Genomic DNA, 18,623 nt, shown 5'->3' with positions numbered 1-18,623 from the left:
TTTAGCCTTACATTTAAACAGTGTTACTAGACTGGTTTCACACTACAAACTTATAGACGTTAAAATTCACAAAGTAAGACACAGTTAGGGGACTCCCCTGGCGGTCCAGTGGTTAGGACTCTGCGCCCCCACTGCAGAGGGTACAGGTTCCACCTGTCATCGGAGAACTAAGACCCCGAGGCACGCTTAAAAATCCTTTGTTATTGGCATTCGACTTAAAATCAATATGAGCCTCCAGTGCTTTTAAAACAGACAAGATAATACAAAGTATTCTTTATCAGAGTATTCACAATTTGCAATTACGTATCAATGTATATCTGTTTCCCTTTTAGCCTATAAGCTCCAGGAGGGCAGGAGTCAACTCATGTTTGTTTACTCACTACTTGTGCTTTTCTGTTTGTCCCCTTCAAATCTCTCCACCTTGATGCATCACTGTGTTCCCTTGCCTTCTGCTTGCGTTCAATTAATAGGAGTACCAACAAAGGATGGAAAAGAATGAGATACACATATACACATACCACACACAAATGCTCTCGCCATCTCAATTACATTAACTTCCCTACAAGGCCTAAACTTCCTTTTTTGATAACAGTCTTTGCAGAACATTTCCTTCTCATTAAACAAACAAACCCACATACATGATTATATGAAAACACAGATCTAGTTCAATCCTCAGTTAGGTTTTTTTCCTTAGTACATAAACAAACAGTAGTAAGCTTTGTAAGAAACCATATACTGAGAAGTATTTTTCCTCTAAATCTAACCAATTAAAACAATTTTTAAAAAAATCCTTATTAATGACCAGAAAGAATCCAGTTTTTGGCAAAGAAGTCTTCTTCCTTTTGTTCTTAAAGGACTACTTGTAAAAAGTATTTGGTTAAGAATCCGCCTGCCAATGCAGGGGACACGGGTTCGATCCCTGGTCCAGGAAGATCCCACATGCCGCGGAGCAACCAAGTCCGTGCGCCACAACTACTGAGCCTGCGCTCTAGAGCCCGCAAGCCACAACTACTGAAGCCCACGCAACCTAGAGCCCGTGCTCTGCAACGAGAAGCCACTGCAATAAGTCCATGCACCACAATGAAGAGTAGCCCCCGCTCACCACAACTAGAGAAAGCCTGCGTGCAGCAACGAAGACCCAACGCAGCCAAAAATAAAATTAAAAAAAAAAACAAACAACCCCCCCCCCAAACTATATTCTATTAAGAACCTATTAAAAAAGTAAAACAGGGACTTCCCTGGGTCCAGTGGTTAAGATGCCGCAATTCAAATGCAGGGGGCATGGGTTCAATCCCTAGTCAGGGAACTAGGACCCCACATGCCCTGCGGTGCGCCCAAAAAAAAGTAAAATAAAACCAAAAAAACCATTAACAATGACAACAAAAGCAATGACTCCTTAATTTAGAAGATGATCATCACCATTTACTAAGAACCTAAGTCTCCATGGAATAAAACTCAGGAAAGGAGAATCAATTTTATACCTCATTCCATAGGACTTTAGTTTCTTAAGTACCAAAAAGAACTTTTTTCACTTGTAGGAAGGTTCCACAGAATGGAGTCAAGGTAAAACAATAAAACGCGTAGTCAGGGTGGGAGGGAGGGAGACGCAAGAGGGAAGAGATATGGGAACATATGTATATGTATAACTGCTTCACTCTGTTATAAAGCAGAAACTAACACACCATTGTAAAGCAATTATACTCCAATAAAGATGTTAAAAAAACAAAACAAAAAAAAACCGCATAGTCAGTGCATGTGATATAAAAAGGTGTATATTCTACATATATTCATAAAAGAAATATTTTAGTTCAAAAAATTAAAAGCCTGATCTAAGATTGGAATTATTCTGGGACTGCCTAGTAGTAATGCTTAGGTCTTATTGTGTTTGTATCATGAATATATATATGAACTATTAAAAATTAATATGATATAGTCAATAGACAACTCTGTCCTACATTTATGTTTATTAAAAACTGCCACAAACAAACAAAGCCTGTACAAAAAACAGCTAGGGCATCGATCACTTTAAGACCATAACCTTGAGAGACACAGTTTGCTTAGGACTCCACCATCTTCTAACTTAGCCACGTAGTCTTCCTCTGCCACGTCTTCTTCTTCTTCGTCTGCCATAAACAAACAAAACCTGTACAAAAAATATCCCATAGTACCTATCACTTTGAAACAGTAATCTTGAGAGACATTATCGCTTAGGACCCCCTCTTCCTCTGCCCTGGCCATGTCTTCTTCCTCTTCCTCGCCTGCCATAAACAAACAAAACCTGTACAAAAAATATCCCATAATACCTACTACTTCGAAATAGTAGTCTTGAGAGATATTATCGCCTAGGACCCCCTCTTCCTCTGCCTCGGCCACGTCCTCTTCCTCTTCCTCGGCCTCGGCCTCTTCCTGCAACTGAGGGAAGAGAAAAACAAAGTAAAGGAAATTCTCTTCTGTGCTGATGTTACCTGGCCACCACAAACAGCACCTACAGTAAAGAAAAGTTTAATTCAGCTTCTCTCAAATGTAACCTCAGTCACCCTTTCCCAACAGTTTACCATACAGAACCAAGAATTGCTGGCCTACTAATACCTTAATATTTGTTTCATTTGACTTTATTTACTGAGAAATTCATCAAGTTTTAAAATATTTTTTCTTTGTATCGTGCCTCAAATTCATCACAAAATAAAATACAAATGATTTGAACCTCACACAAGATGAAAAAGATATAATACTAACGGAACAGAACACAAACACTATGCGCCAGATGTTTCTGTTACTGTATAGAATCCAAGTTAGTTAATTCATGCCAAGAAAACTTAAAACATATTACATCAAATAAAAACTTCCTGACTTTTCAGAATCTTAAGTCATCTGATCCAATCATAACCTAGTACTTTAATCCAGTAGCAATATCCTTGTTACCTGGTCATCCTAGCTCTGAACTTTTCATTTTCAGACATCTATGAATATTTTAAAAATCTTGACATTTCTACCAATTGTTCCTAGTCTTACCATTCAAAGCAACAGAGTAAGTCTAGCACTTCTCTTAAAACAAGGCAGATTAACCACACTTATCTCCAATTCCCTCTGAAGTACTATTCATGATAGAAAAGGAATAAAAATGGCAAATATCCATAAGGGGGAAAAAACAAACACAGAAAAAACACAGTGGTTGAAAGATTTCAACAAATTTTTTAAGTCAGAAAATAGACTGAGAACTACAAATGTTTAGTAAAGGAAGAATAACTTCTAAAAGACCTAGGACCTTGGAAGCCAGGGGTGAGATGATGAGGCAGGGGGCTGAAAACAGGGTGGGGGGGAAAGCTTGACAATCCTTATGCAGAGCAGTAGATTGGCTAGTCCTCTTCTCCACCTTGCAAAGCTAATGATTATTTTCCTGACAGGTAGGTAGGAAAGAAAAGATAAAATTAACCCAAAGACCTTGAGGCAGAAAGGCTTCGGATTTGAAAACACTTGGAAAGTGGATGGCAGCAAAAGTCACAGAGCTGGAGGGAAGGAACAGGGGGATCAAGTCAGCGTTTTTCAAGCTATGTGTTACACCTGAATTTTTTTTTTTTTTTTTTTTAACTGAAAGAGAATAGGATAGGAAGGTTAAGGGCATCTGCATGTATTAAGACTAAATAATTCTTCCTGAAGCTTTTGTTTCATTTATATGTATGAATAGGTCATGATGCAAAGTACAATATATTTCTTAGTGTGAGTGGAAAGAAGTCTCAAAATCATTGTGTTTAATATCAGCCCCTTTCTCCTGCCCTTCTCCTGTAATGCTGGCTGCCAGACATATGTCTCCCACAGTAGGTGACTAGAATCTTTTTCTGAGAAAACCAGCTCCAGAAGAGACTTCCAGATCCTGAAATTTTAGGTCTCCTCAGTAGAGAAGCCAACTTACTTTGAACCCACCCTCTAAGGAGTTCAGCCTCCATTCCCAAAAGTTCTCTTTTCAGAGTCCTTCTTAAACAACAGATGGCCAAAATGCAAGATACTATAGTAAAACCTTCAACATAAAGACCAAACTAAGAGATCAAATAAAAAGAGAAACCAGAGAAAACAACACCAAGTACAGAATAAAAGACAGAGAGGAAAAACAAAAGACTCAGAAGGAATCAGTCAGAAGACCCGATTATTAAGAATTCCAGGAAGAAAGAACAGAACGAGCAAAACAGAAGAAATTTATCAACGTTACACAAGTAAATTTCTTAGCTCTAAATGGCAAGAATATCCATACTGAAAGGGTCCACCAAGTACCCAGAACAACAGTGGACAAAATGCTAAGTCATTAAGAAATTTCAGAATAGCAGGAATAATGAGTCATTCTCTGGGCTTCCCTAGTGGCGCAGTGGTTAAGAACCCGCCTGCCAATGCAGGGGACAAGGGTTCGATCCCTGGTTCGGGAAGATCCCACAGGCCTCGGAGCGACTCAGCCTGTGCGCCACAACTACTGAGCCTGCGCTCTAGAGCCCGCGAGCCACAACTACTGAGCCCGCATTCTACAACTACTGAAGCCTGCACGCCTAGAGGCCGTGCTCCACAACAAGAGAAAACACTGCAATGAGAAGCCCGCACACCACAATGAAGAGCAGCCCCTGCTCGCAGCAACTAGAGAAAGCCCGCGCGCAGCAACAAAGACCCAGTGCAGCCAAAAATAAATAAATATAAATAAATAAATTTATTAAAAAAAAAAAAGACTCAATCTCCAAATCTTTCAAAGTGCGCAGGGATTAGGGGACCAGGCCGTGCACAAAGGGACAGGAAGTAAGAACAACATCAGTCTTTTGAATAGCAATACCAGGAACTGTAAGAAACACTATATGTACTCATGGTAAGTAGAGGCAATTAAAACAAACCAACCAACCTGTGTTGTTTGCAAATATAAACATATTTTCAATAGCAAATTAGGGTATAAATACACCAGACACAAAAATGTTTATAATCCTTCAAACTTACCAGCTTCCCTTTTCTTAGACTTCACCTTCGGTTCAACATCCACGAGAAGTGTATCCAGAGGTAAGCTGTCTGGCAGAATAAAATATCGAATGTTATTTCCTCGAATACTCAGTGTTTCCAGCTGTACAGGTTCTCTGTTCTTCAGGGTCATTTTCACAGCTTTAAGATGTGTATTCATGCTGACATCTACACCTGGAGGGAAAAAAGAGGGCAGTTATTAGCATAATAAGGAAGGCAACCAATTAATCTATCAAGCCACTTTTAGTACCATGTTACAGAAGAGTATTATCTGTTCTACAACTGGTAGTGATGTCAGTATAAATCAGAGATCTTTCCTTCACTAGATTTTTCCTTAGCTTGCTGTTTACTAATCTTCTGTATTCTTCTTTCCCAAAATTAATAGACTTTTGATACATTCCATCTTGTTGGGGAACTTGATACAACGAGGGAGAGGGGAAAAAAATCCAAAAGATTTATGATCTCTTTCTATGTTCCAGGAACTGCATGCTAAGGCATTTTAGTTTAATCCTCAATGTCCTTATGGTAGATAGTATGATTATCCGTATTGTGAGGACTAAAATATATATTCATGATATAAGAAACTTGAAACAGTGGTTGTCAGTGGGGGAGGGAATTGGATTTTTACTAGATTTTGCTCCCCCAATTTACTAAATTTTCCTCCTGGGACATCATTTATTAAGTGCCTACTGTATGTGAGGCAAACCTTACATTACATTACTTTTGTAAGTGTCTTCCACCACTAGATTTTGAATTCCTAGCAAGCAGGAAGAACACTCTGCTTCCTCTACAACATACAACACACAGCTCAGAAAAGAGCAGACTAAATCACTGTTTAAAATCACGGAATTTTAACAGGACAGAAATTACATTTCCTCAGATACGATCAGACCTTAAACTATACAGATTTCCTTTCATAGCAATTGGTGGTGCAAAGTTCTAGGAGACTCACAAATATTATCAGTTTAATACTATATATTTCTCTTGTTTACTCAGATGCTGGATCTGCATGTTAAAAAATTATTTATAAATTTACAATTTAAATATTTCAGAGAGTAGAATGGTACCATATGCTAAGATAGCATTTTCTTTCATCAATTCTTTTAAAAATTTGCCCTTTTTTGGGGTAGCAGCTACTATTAGTTAAGAATCACGGTGGCTTTAAATATAAAACTACATATCATACATACAATATCATCAAAGAGTTAGACAGCTAAGGAAAAAGACAAATGTAATACTCTAATATGTTATGCTTAGATAAAATTATGGTTCTTCATCACCCCCATCCCATTTCCCACATATTTTTTACCCAGGATAATCAGACATGGAAACCCCATCCTCTATCTTCAAGGACTTTACAATCTAACAGGGGTCACAAAATTCTGATACAAGTAATATGTGTTTCGGAAGATGCAACATTCCAGGGGATACGTACAGGCCAAAGTAGAAAAGGCATAAAGCAGAAAAACAGCAGTCACACATAGGATAAGCTGGGGAATCCAGTCTGGTCTTAGCACAAGAACTTAAGGTGAGGCTTAAATAAGAAGGTCAATGAAATAATCCAGACAAAAGGAATGAGATTTGTACTATATAAAACATTCATAAACCAAAGAATTCTGGCCTGCAGGTGAAAGAGATAGGAAATAAAAAGTGTTATAAACGCAGTCCAATCTCCATACCTGTGATTGTTCCATGGACCTGTGTTCCATTCTTTAATTCAATGGTTACAGTTTCGTGACTCAATTTCATCAAAAATCTATAAAGACAATAGGAATAAAATGATAAATTTTCACTTTTAACACTTCAAAAACATGTTTATTAAGCCAAAGAGTGAAATTTCTAGATGCTGAAAACCTACTATGGACGCTATCTGCACCAATTCCTGTTAATAGCTTGCATAACAATTTCAGCTTTCCCTGAATGATACCCTTAACATTTATGAAAGAGCACAGTAACAGAAATTGTCACTTGGACATTTCTGATTCTCTAAGCCATTATACAGCTTAACCTCTGATCCATGCATATAGATCCTGAAGTCAGTATAAGCCACAAAACTGAAATCAAGAAATTACATGGATAAAAGTGCTCAAAAAACACAAGCTTCCAATTATAAGATAGTAAGTACTGGAGATATAATGTACATGATGGCTATAGTTAATACTGCTGTATGGTATATCTGAAAACTGCTAAGAGACTAGATCCTGAAAGTTCTCACGAGAAAAAAAGCCATTTTTTTCTTTTCTTTTGTATACATATGAGATGATGGATGTTAACAAACTTACTGTGGTGATCATTTCACAGCTTATGTAAGTCAAGTCATTATCCTGTACACCTTAAACTTAGTATGTCAATTATATTTCAATGAAACTGAAAAAAATGATACATTATAATTGGTATTAAAAGATTATACACTTATTGTATGTGTATAAATAAGGTAAAAGTCTCCTTTTCTAACCCTCCTCCAGGTATGTGGGGATATTCTAGACCATTTTATATGCAAACATAAGCATTTACATAAAATTTACTTTTACAGAAACTGGGCCATACTATAATGGCTTCTGTAACTTTTAGTTCTCATTTAGCATTTGGAGACATTTATGCAAACCCCCACCAAATTCATTTATGCAAATCCTCACCAACACTAATTGTCACCAATCTTTTTTTGGTCAATTTGATAGGGGAAAAAAGGCAATTTGCTTTTCCCTATCACTTGTTGAGTAATTCTTCATGAATACAGGAAATCTGTATTTCTTCTGTTAATTTCCTATTCACGTTATTCACAACTCCAATTAGGTCGAATTCTTCTTTTATTTTCTATCAGTTTGCCACAGCAATTCAAGTTCATGGTTTTCTTTAGCCATACAATTTTTTTTCATTTTTATGTTGTTAAATTTATGAATCCTTCTTGGGTATGTAATTTGTTTAGAAAGATGATTCCCACCCCAAGATTATAAAAAGTCTCTTATTTTCTTCTACTGTTATATTTAGAGTTTTAATCCACCTGGAATTCGTCTCTTTTCTGTGCAATGGGAGGTAGGAAGCTGCCTTTATGATTTTCCCAAGTTGGATAGCCAGGTGCCTCAATAACGTTTACTGAATAGTCATCCATTCCCCTCTTCATCTATTCCTCTGTTCTCCAACTTTTTATTATGAAATATTGCAGAGGAAGCTGAAGGGTTCACACACTATGAAAATGTTACCATTTGTGTGTCCCCCTCCCCCCCCACTTACACTGTCACCATATTATCTGAAAGTAAACTGCAGTCACTTCAGCATGCATTTTCTCATGAGGACCTTCTCCCACATAACCATAACACCGCAATCACATCTAGGAAAATGAACAATAATCCTACAATATGATCCAATATACAACTCATATTCAAAATTTCTGGTCTATAGTATGTACTTTGTATACCCTATCACACTAAATGTAGGATTACCTACTTTCCCCCCAACTAGTCTATCCTTGAGGTTAAGGATCATGAACTTTATATCTAATCCTGGATTGTAACAGGCACTGAATAAGTTGGCTAAAATGTTTCAATGATTAAAGGGAAATCAGCCTTAAAATACAACATATTAAGTGGTATAGACAGCCATCAAAAAAGGGGAAATTACTTGGTCTTGCATAAAGCAAGTCCCAAACTTGTTCTCATATAAAGAAAAAACTGTGTTGAATCCCTTCCCTTTCCATATTTGCTGTCAAGAAAAAAAGTCTCTCTTAATGAATTGGTAATGCTTTATTTCACCAGATAAGAATTCTTTAACTTAGCTCAAATTTAATATAACTATATTAGCCTAGAATTTTCACCTAATGGTTTCTTTCCATTATCAATTTAAAACTTGTTTTTACTTTAATTGTCCCACCCAGTAATAACTTCTACTTTTATAAAATTTCTTTCAAATCATTTTTAGAAACAGGCAGGATTCAAGTAAAAATAAAATTATTAATCAAGCAGTCTACCATATGGAAATAAAAGGAAAACCAGCAAGTAAGAAAACCTCTGAAACAATTAAAATACATTTTATCAAGTCCAAGGATATTTCTTTGATAAATAATATTTATCATTATATATTATCTGGTAGTCTCTGTGCTTGGTAATGAGGATTAAAAATGAGTAAGACTAGGCCCCCAAGGAGCTCAAACTCTAGAAGGCAGAACAGACACATGAAAGATTTTTTTTAAAGTAATTACGTAAATTTAAATCACAATGGAGATATGCACAGGTTTTTACCATGAATATAATGTAGCATGGGTAGGAAGGAGTCAGATCTTAGTGGACTTCTAGTAAGAAGTCTGAAAAGTTGGAAATATGCAGCAAAGAGAGACAAGAGCAAAGATAATAGTAAGAAACAGCACAAGGTACACAGAAATTATAGGTATTACTGTTGGAATACTAAGTCCAAGAAAATGTGTAGGGAAGAGGTTCCTTTCATGGAATGCCCAAGCTCTGTTGAAGAATTCCCCTAGAAGAACTACTGAAGGGTTTGGCGTGCCACATCGGAAGACAAATTAGGCAGCTAGAGCAATAGATAGATTAAAGTAATCAAGACATAGGAACTACAAATAGATCAATGAAACAGAACAGAATCCAGAAGTTCACTATCCAGGCAGCGGTTTGGTTTCACAGGTGTATATATTTTTCAAAATTGGGAAATGCACACTGAATTTCACTGTATGAGATATTTACTTTAAGAAGTGAGATTAAAGAACACAGGTGGGAAGAAAAGGGAGCCTGAACAGCTTAGTGGTGTCGACTGGAGTGGCAAGGAAGGTTAATTGAGGGCAGGAGAAATAAATACAGTTATCCGAGCCCAGGAACCAAGCAAATTCAAATTATTTTCTGATGAATCCTTCACTACCTGAATTCTTTCTGCTTACTCTAACTTAAGATATTCAGATAATACTCAACTATTCAGATAAAATGGTATCCTTCAGTATAGCACTGAAATGGTATCCAAACTCACACTATTAAATTCAAAAATCAAAGAGAACGGGATAGTGAAAGATACTTATATTAGGTAGGTAAATTTGCCAAAACCTGGCACCTTATCAGATTATCAGGATTATCAAGAGGAAGAAGTCAAAGGTGACTCCCAGGTTTTTGGTTAGGGAGACAGTATAACAGTGTCACCAACTGAGATACAGAAATAACAAAGTCAACCAAAACCGCAAACCAGTTAGACAAACACCCATTTTTCCTGGAGTAAAATACATTCTCCAGTTATTAGAAATTTTGTTTCTATAGTGTAAGACACAGAATAGGATTCAGTACAGCCATTAAAATTTATAGGAAAATTCCGTCACAACACGGACTATCTTTAAATGAGACAAACTGATTCCAAAGAGTATGACATAAAACTTAACTACAGATTCAGACTGGCAGGTATTGAGAAATTGAAAAAATAAACTTTAAATTCTGAGATGTTTCCCCCCAAAGTTATACTTCAAATAAAAATGGACGAAGTCTTCCAGTTATAAGATAAATAAGTATTAGGGATGTAATGTACAACATGATAAATATAATTAACACTGCTGTATGTTATATATGAAAGCTAAGAAAGTAAATCTTGAGTCCGCATCACAAGAAAAAAATTTTTGTCTATTTCTTTAATTTTGTACCTATATGAGATGATGGATGCTCACTAAACTTATTGTGTTAATCACTTCGTGATGGATGTAAATCAAATAACTATGCCGTATACCTTAAAGTTATACAGTGCCGTACGCCAATTACATCTCAATAAAACTGTAAGAAAAAAAATGGACAAAAAGTTAACCTTAAATGCCCTCTCTACAAACGCCACCCTGAATATAACAATGAGGATTTTATATGTTATTTCAAACATACTACAAACAATCTACTTGTCTACCTTCACCACAAAACATAAAGCTCCAACAAGGCACGGACTCGGTCTTGAAAAAAAGAAAAAAAAGAATACATTATGAGAGCACAGTGTAACAGGTGCCCAATAACACTGACAATCCTTGACTGAACAGACAAGAAACTAGCTAAGCTAGTTTGTAACTGCCGGCTGGGTTATTAGAAACCTCTGCAGGCTCTCAGCCTCAAGGAAAAACACCAAAACCCAATCTATTTGCAAGTAGTTTAGAATGAATTGCTCCAATCAGTAAACAAGTCTTCAGTAGGCTCAGCTAACCGGCCAAATTTAAACAGAAATGAACAAGAAATCTCTATTATCTGTGTAATCAGTCAAAAAATACAGAAAAGAGATTCTGTCCCACGTTGGGAGACTTTTCCTAAAGCAAAGTCCTATTTTAAGGGGAAATGTCGGTTGAATAACATTAAGTCTACTGAGTAACAACAAGGGGGAAAAACACACTAAGAAAAACAACTTACGGAGTCAAAAGTCCATCCCTGATTTGAAACATTTCGGAATTGGGTTTCATTATTTCCAGATAAACTCCTGCAGCTTCTAAGTACTCTTCAAAGTGCGGTGGTAGTTTCATCACGAAAAACGCATTAACTTAAACTACTTACGCATTAGTATTTTTATGTCTCCCACATTCTCAGGGACCGTGGACCTAGTTATATTTGCCGGCTCCTGAGGGCTGAGACGAGCCAGAAACGCAACCTAGACTAGAGCACAAGTTCTACTCAAAATGAAAGTCGGTAAGAAACCGGGAGTAAGAGCTTGTAAGTCTGGCGCTGCACCTCTAAGGCCTCGAAGACTCTGTGTGGGAAAACATGGCCCGACCTTTACCTCCACTTCTTGGAAAATACGGGGGATCCCCGCGCGACCCAGTCTGAAGCCCGGGCCCGAGCGGCCGCGGCGGCGCGGCCAAGATGGGACGGGAGCGGCGGGCGCCGGAGGCCGTAAGCAGGCCGCGCGCACACGCGGCTTTCGCGCCTCCAGCCTCTGGGGCAGTCCAGCCTCCCGCTCCCGGCCCACACCGTCCAGACCGTCCCCTCACAGTCCTCACCCCGCCTGGTCACCTCCTCACCTCACGAGCTTCATCCTAGCGGCGCCGTCACCCTTTCAGTCCGAGAGCGCACAAAACCAAAAAACCGAGCGCCGACCGGCTACGAATATGAATGGCCGGAAACACTCCCAGGGTTCCGACGTAAAGACCGCGCGTACCGCTGCGGACGCACGGCGGAAACGCCGAGACCACCCTTGAGCTACTCGCTTCCGGCCGTGAGGAGCGCCACTGCGGCCCCTGGCGGCTGGAGGTGTGCCTTGCAACTGCTGAGGGGGTTTAGGGCTGCTTTAGGATGAAACTTCCGGTAAGAGGGAAATTTGAGGAGATTAAATCCCATTAGCGGGCATGGTTGGGCTCCGTGTATTAAGCAGCACGAAATTTACTCCTTAATGAAAGGAAGTTCTGGGAGAAGTCCAGAGGATTATGCTAACTCTGCTCCAACGCCAGGAACCTCAACATTACTTAACGTGCCTGAAGAAAATCACACATTTTTTTTTTAAATGTCAACTTTTTAAAAATTTAATTTTATTTATTTTTGGCTGCGTTGGGTCTCTGTTGCTGCGCATGGGCTTTCTCTAGTGGAGAGTGGGGGCTACTCTTCGTTGTGGTGCGCGGGCTTCTCATTGCGGTGGCTTCTCTTGTTGTGGAGCACAGGCTCTAGAGGGCAGGCTCAGTAGTTGTGGCACGCGGGCTCAGTAGTTGTGGCTCATGGGCTATAGAGTGCAGGCTCAGTAGTTGTGGCGCATGGGCTTAGTTGCTCCGCAGCATGTGGGATCTTCCCGGACCAGGGCTCAAACCCGTGTGCCCTGCACTGGCAGGCGGATTCTTAACCACTGCGCCACCAGGGAAGCCCAGAAAAATCACCCCATTTAACTGATTATTTTCACTTTAAATTCTGGTCGCAAAACTCAAAAGGGTTCCCCACAGTGCCCAGAGATCCAGAGATCGTGTTATGCTTCTCTAATGGATACTTTCTCCTTTAGCCTAGGTGATCTCCTTCAAAACTATGGCTTTAATTTGTATCTCCAGCTTGGACTTCATCGCTGGTCATCAGAATTCTTGAATGTTGTGAGGCAATTCTCATCAAACATTAATGTGCATAGGACTCAACTGGAGGAAATATTAGAATGAAAATTCTGATTCCGTTGGTATGGGGTCTGAAATTCTGCACTTCTAACAAGCCTTCAGTCGATGAAGATGCCCCTACTCCATGGATCTCAATCTGAGTAGCAAGACTGTAATGGACATATGTGTGCTGCCTTCTCAACATCTATCCCCCTGTCTTCCCAACAGTTCCTAATAATCTCCTGGTGATCCAATGTGGACCAAATTGCTATAATTTTTCTTTGTTTTTATTTTTTAGCTTGAAAATTTTTTAGGATTTTTACATAGTATAAAATTTCTCATAGTATAAAACTGTCAAGAGTCCTGAAATAAAGTCAGCAAGAATGGAGCAACAAAGGAAAAGCCTTTATTTGCTGCTAGCAGGAGGGTCAGTCTGAAAGTGAGACTACTCTGTCTTCTTGGAGTTAGCTGAGGTTTTATATATTACAGGCATTTAGATTGGTCATAAGAAAGAAAAGGAACAAGGAAATGAGAATGTAACATGTGGGGCAATACAACTATTTCATCATTAGTTTTTAGAAGTAGATGTCTTAATGATAAGCATGTGCAAAAAAGTACATTCTGCAATTTGGAGTGAGCAAGGAAAGCAAACAATTTAAACAAATCCAGATTACATTCACAATTTTAAGTTTGGCAAAAGAATTTACAAGTAGGGGCTTATGTTTCTTGTGTAGGGTTCTGAAAAAGAACTTCACTAATTTACAGAACCATAATGTTCAGCACCAAGATGCATCATTTAGGCCACAGCATTTGTTTTTAGCATGTGCACATGGCAAAAGATGAACCAATCACAGCTCTCCCCCCCGGGGACTTTCTCAGGAGCTCTCAGGAATGGAAGCCTCTCTCTTTTTTTTTTTTTTTAATTTTATAGCTACTTTTATTTATTTATTTATTTTTGGCTGAGCTGGGTCTTCGGTTCGTGCGAGGGCTTTCTCTAGTTGCGGCAAGTGGGGGCCACTCTTCATCGCGGTGCGCGGGCCTTTCACTATTGCGGCCCCTCCCGTTGCGGGGCATAGGCTCCAGACGCGCAGGCTCAGTAGTTGTGGCTCACGGGCCCAGCTGCTCCGTGGCACGTGGGATCTTCCCAGACCAGGGCTCGAACCCGTGTCCCCTGCATTAGCAGGCAGATTCTCAACCACTGCGCCACCAGGGAAGCCCTGGAAGCCTCTCTTTTTACTAGGATAATTCGCTGTGAGCTTATATGATCTTTGAAAGCTCAATCAAGCAAGATAATTTATTCACTGGATCATGATTATTTTTTAGTAGACAACAAATCAAATGACCCAACTCTGAAGTGTATAATACAGTATTGTAAAAGCAAACTATTTTATATTTTCACAGCATGCTTCAACACCTGATTGTATTGTTTTATAAAAGAAAACCTAGAACAAATTGCACAGGAATTATACATCAAATATGAATTCCTTATGTATCAAAAATAAATACATACAATTTCATATGGTGTGACATTTGTAAGGATTCCAACGCTCCTGATTGTGGCCAATACAAGTATAGTGGAATAGATCACTCAGGAGCAGAGGCCCTGGGACTTCCCTGGTGGTCCAGTGGTTAAGACTCCATGCTCCCAATGCAGGGGGCCCAGGTACCATCCCTGGTCAGGGAACGAGATCTCGCATGCAGCAGCTAAAAGATCCGCGTGCTGCAACTAAGACCAGATGCAGGCAAATAAATAAATATTAAAAAAAAAGAAAAGAAGCAGAGGCCCATTTTTTGGAAATGGAAACTTGTAAATATGATTTGTGTATGTGTGTATGCCAGAATTTGAGTTACTACAGATAAAGTGGTTTACAAAGAGAGATCCCACCAATTGTCTGACAATCTGAAGGTGAAGACAAATATAGGTCAGATATTCTATCAACAGTAGATAACCAGCTTTAATCAGGTTGGCAGTCTACTCCTGAGTTTTTCCCCAATTCAAGCCGTTTGGTATATGCCATTAAAGTATATTGTTGACCCCTGAACAACTCCGGCGTTCGGGGCACAGAGCCTCTGCTCAGTGGAAAATCCATGCATAACTTAGAGTCGCCCCTCCATATCCCCAGTCCCACATCCTCCGATTCAACCAACCAGTTGATGATGATTGTTCAGTACTTTAGTACTTACTACTGAAAAAAAAAAAAAAAATCCCCGTATAACTGGACTTGTTTAAACTTGTGTCGAACGAGGGACAAATGAATGTATCAGGCACTGGGGATGGGCGGGGGGGCGGGGAAGACAGGTTTTTGCCACAACACAAGCTATGGTGATGTGACCAATGGCTTCACCCACCAATACTTCTCATTTTGGTTTTTAAACCACAGAACCTCCCCAAACTAAACTGACAGGCAGCTCAATAAAGTTTTGTGGAAGATGTATTCTCATAAAAACATCAGGCTTCGCAAACTTAGAGCACATTTTGGCTGGACTTGGCTTCAAAAAAGGAGGGACGGAAGAGGAGAACCTCTCTTCAGATTCTCAAGGGCAAGAGCACCCATTTACCCATCCTCACAGTTCTACAAATGAGGAAAGAGTAGCACAGAGAGCGTGTTCAAAAGCGGGGTAGAACCAAGAATCCTAGTGCGAGAACCCTGGATTCTGTCTTTAGGGGTCTCTAAGAGTCAAAGCTTTGAACACCCGCCATGACTAAACGTGGTGGAACTTTCTACAATTTCTTGTCGACTCTTGTGCTCTGATGCCCAGGGAGGAAAGTGTGCAAGGAGACGCTGAAGCCCTGCATTTTGGGGAGGCGCTGGAGTGCAGTGCCGGGAAGGAGAGAGAAGGGTCAATCGCCTACCCTTTTCTTTACATTGGCCCCTGTCGAAGATTAGAGGTATCTGAACTGGAAGTCGCAGAGAGCAGTACCTGCAACCAATAGAAGAACCGGTGGCGACGGATTTTCAACACAAACCACCACCGCTGGGGGCGTGCGTGGCTTTACTCCAAGAGACGAGCGGGGAAAGGGAAGCGTCTGCCGCTCGCCGCAGAGGCGCCCACCCGCGGTGCGCGCACGCGAGGCCTCCCACCGCGCCTGCGCTGCGGTCCGACGCTGGCTCGTCTTTCCCCGACGCCCAGCAGTCCGGGCCGGGGTGAAAAACTGCGTGACACGCAAGTAGCGTGGCGGCCATCTTCATCTTCTGGGCACGTCAGCTGAGCCGGTTCAGGCAAGAAAGGAGCGTTGCGCAAGCGCGCCCAAGACGGTCCCAGGTAACTCCCATCTGACGGGCGAGGCGTAGCCGTCATCGCCGGAAGTTTGGCGTTTCTGCGCCGCGGGAGAGGCGGCGGTGGCGGCAGAAGCGGCTGTGGCGGCAGAAGCAGCTGAGTGTCTCCCGATACCCGGATGTGAGGCGGTCTGCTAGCTCTCGTCGGACCCTCGGCCGGGAGCGAGGAAGGTACGGTAGCGTCCCGACCGCCCCGCCGCTCGCTGTCGCGTCGCTAGCGTCCTCGCCTCCCTGTTGCCAGCCCCTCCGGAGAGCCGGACGCTTCTCCCCCTTCCTGTCCGCCCCTCTGTGTCGTGCTGCCTCGCACGCCCTTCCTACTCCTCGGGTCCCGGCTCCTGGCGCCCCTGGGAGGGAGTGGGCGGCTCGGAGGCGCGGTCGCCTGAGGCAGGTAACCGAGCTGCGCGGCTCGGCTGCCCAGTCGCCGCATCACCTGCCGCGGCCCGCTGGGTGGTCAGCGGTAGTAAGGGGCCGTGGCCGAGGACGGGGTCAGGCCGGGCCTCCCAGGCGGCCGCGCGGGCTTCCGGAGCCCCCGAGGTGGCGTGCAGCCATTGCGGCGGCCGGGGAGGTGTCGGCGCCGGCCCGCAGGTAGCCCGGCCTCGTCCCCACCCCCGGCGTCTTTCCTTCCGTGCGTCTCTCCCGAACCCGCCGTTCCAGCCCTGGCGGAGCTGCGGTCCTGCGGCTCGCTCCCCTGCCCGTCGTCCCCTGCCGACCCTGCGTGAACCCTGAGGCCTCTGCAGTCTGCGGGGCGGGATGTGGGGATCCTGGCCTCACGGTCCTTAGACTGGGAGGGGAGCTGTGGCCCGGGTCCAAGGTCATAGTGTGGTTCTGGTTGGACAGGAAGGTCTGAGCGCAGGCAGGGCTGCTCAGGAGTAGAAATTGGGTGTGTTGAGGGGCATAGTGAAGTTTGTAGAGATAGATGCGAGCAGAAGAGAATTGGGTCCTCGATTTTGATCGCTATTCTTAGGATTATTTTATAACGGGGGTTTGTTTTTCTCGGACAGAATGGGAGAGATAGCAACTCCAAAAACTGGAGAACATTGCCACTCCCACACACTTAACCTCCCCCTGCCTCATCCCCAAATGTTTTGTTTTGAAATCCCGGCACGTAAGGTATTTTCCAGGAGTGGGGGCGGGGGAGGAGGAAGGAGTTAAATCCTTGAGGTTTTAGAAGTAGTGTGCATCTTGTTTTCGGGTAGCCTTCGGTAGCTGAAAAGGGATTCTTTCAGCAGGAAGTAGTTGCAGCACACAGTATTCGAATAGTATTATCAAACGATGTTTCAGTAAATAGCCTTAACAGAAACCAGTAAAAGAATGCTACTTAGTGGAAGAGTAGGATGTGGGTGTGCTTTGTTTTTTCCTCACCTAAACGTTATTAAAAAAAAAAAAAAAGGGTAAAACACAATTTCAGTTTAAAACATTTTGGATGCCGTGAATTATGTTATATTCAGCCTCTTCTGATTAAGTCCTTAGTTTTTGCTTTACACAGGGCATCAATACCAATGGAACTTTTTTAATTTGAAAAACTTAAAAAAATCTCACCGTGGAATTAGAAATGAGAGTGGGATAAAAAGTGCTTAATTTGGAATCTGCAAATTCAGACCTAGAGCATGTGCAGAAATGAGAAAGCTGTAACAGACACTTCCCCCTTTTGGGCAGAATGCAGTGTATGCCCCTTAGGTCAGATGTGTGTCTTTGGAAGTACCCTTAGAACAAAATCTCCCCTATGTTATGAGCTTCTGCCCACCTTACTAATTCCTGGGTAAAGAAAATATGCTGTCATTTTTCGTTGATTAGTATTATAATTCTGTAGTGAAAAAGTAGTTTTTTTTAACATCAGACCCAAACAAGATTTTGTGCTAGGCCTTTAAATCGATAAATTATGCTTCCAGAAGAACTGAAAAAGGACCCTAATTAATGAATGTCATTAACCTCTTTTGCTGGATGGCCTTTTTTAGCCTGGTAATTCATCACAGCACAAAGCTGACTGTAATTATTCTAATAATGAAGGAGACTAGCATTGCACAATGGATTTTTTAATAGTTAAGTATTTTTTCGTGAGTTTTGTTAGCAGATTTATGTTACACGTTGAGTAATTTGAATAACCTCAGCTGAAGGTGATCAGAAGTTTAGATGGTAGGTAGAAACCAACTCCAGTAAAGTTGTTACCATACATAATTCGATTAAGGGCTCTGTTAACCCCTCTGAAGCTCAGACTTCAATGTTTTTCTGTGCATCCCTTTTTCTTGGCACAGCGAAAGTTCTTTGGCTCTATTTCTGCAAAAGTTCTGTATATTAGCTACTGTGGTTACTTTTGACAAATAACATCATTCTATTTACTTGACCATCCTGTC

At 41.3% G+C, this 18,623-nt stretch overlaps 2 protein-coding genes across 11 annotated transcripts in view; one reads left to right on the top strand and one right to left on the bottom strand.

Moving 5' to 3' along the window:
• Window positions 1-1,949: 1,949 nt before the first annotated feature.
• On the bottom strand, window positions 1,950-16,051 carry SNRPD1 (small nuclear ribonucleoprotein D1 polypeptide). 5 transcript variants are annotated; one of them, XM_036874656.1, is made up of 5 exons: window positions 15,917-16,051; window positions 6,663-6,739; window positions 4,966-5,157; window positions 2,308-2,412; window positions 1,950-2,143 (listed from the first exon to the last, which is right to left on the bottom strand). In XM_036874656.1, the coding sequence occupies exons 2-4, from the start codon at window positions 6,730-6,732 to the stop codon at window positions 2,336-2,338; spliced, it is 339 nt and encodes a 112-aa protein (XP_036730551.1). In that variant the 5' UTR covers window positions 6,733-6,739; window positions 15,917-16,051; the 3' UTR covers window positions 1,950-2,143; window positions 2,308-2,335. The 5 variants fall into 5 exon arrangements, with proteins under 5 accessions (XP_036730551.1, XP_036730549.1, XP_036730550.1 ...); XM_036874654.1 differs by lacking the exon at window positions 15,917-16,051 and adding an exon at window positions 11,951-12,103 and having other exon boundaries at window positions 2,304-2,412; XM_036874655.1 differs by lacking the exon at window positions 15,917-16,051 and adding an exon at window positions 11,951-12,103 and having other exon boundaries at window positions 1,950-2,123; window positions 2,304-2,412.
• A 260-nt stretch (window positions 16,052-16,311) lies between these two features.
• Window positions 16,312-18,623, top strand: part of ESCO1 (establishment of sister chromatid cohesion N-acetyltransferase 1) — a 66,228-nt gene continuing 63,916 nt past the window's right edge. For 3 of the 6 annotated variants that reach the window (XR_005022608.1, XM_036874651.1, XM_036874649.1), the window contains exon 1: window positions 16,312-16,443. The gene's annotated coding sequence lies outside the window, so the exon portion shown is untranslated. The remainder of the gene's footprint in view (window positions 16,444-18,623) is intronic. The other 3 variants (XM_036874650.1, XM_036874645.1, XM_036874646.1) reach the window with 1 other exon arrangement.

This window comes from Balaenoptera musculus, chromosome 14 (genome assembly GCF_009873245.2).
Source record: "Balaenoptera musculus isolate JJ_BM4_2016_0621 chromosome 14, mBalMus1.pri.v3, whole genome shotgun sequence".
Lineage (NCBI taxonomy): Eukaryota > Metazoa > Chordata > Mammalia > Artiodactyla > Balaenopteridae > Balaenoptera > Balaenoptera musculus.
This window is presented reverse-complemented; position numbering and strand designations above follow the sequence as displayed.

Coding starts and splice junctions, on each gene's coding strand:
- SNRPD1 (XM_036874654.1), bottom strand. Junction 5,158..6,662: donor GGTCCATGGAACAATCACAG/GTATGGAGATTG, acceptor TTTTCCCTCCAG/GTGTAGATGTCAGCATGAAT. Junction 2,413..4,965: donor GTCTAAGAAAAGGGAAGCTG/GTAAGTTTGAAG, acceptor CTCTTCCCTCAG/TTGCAGGAAGAGGCCGAGGC.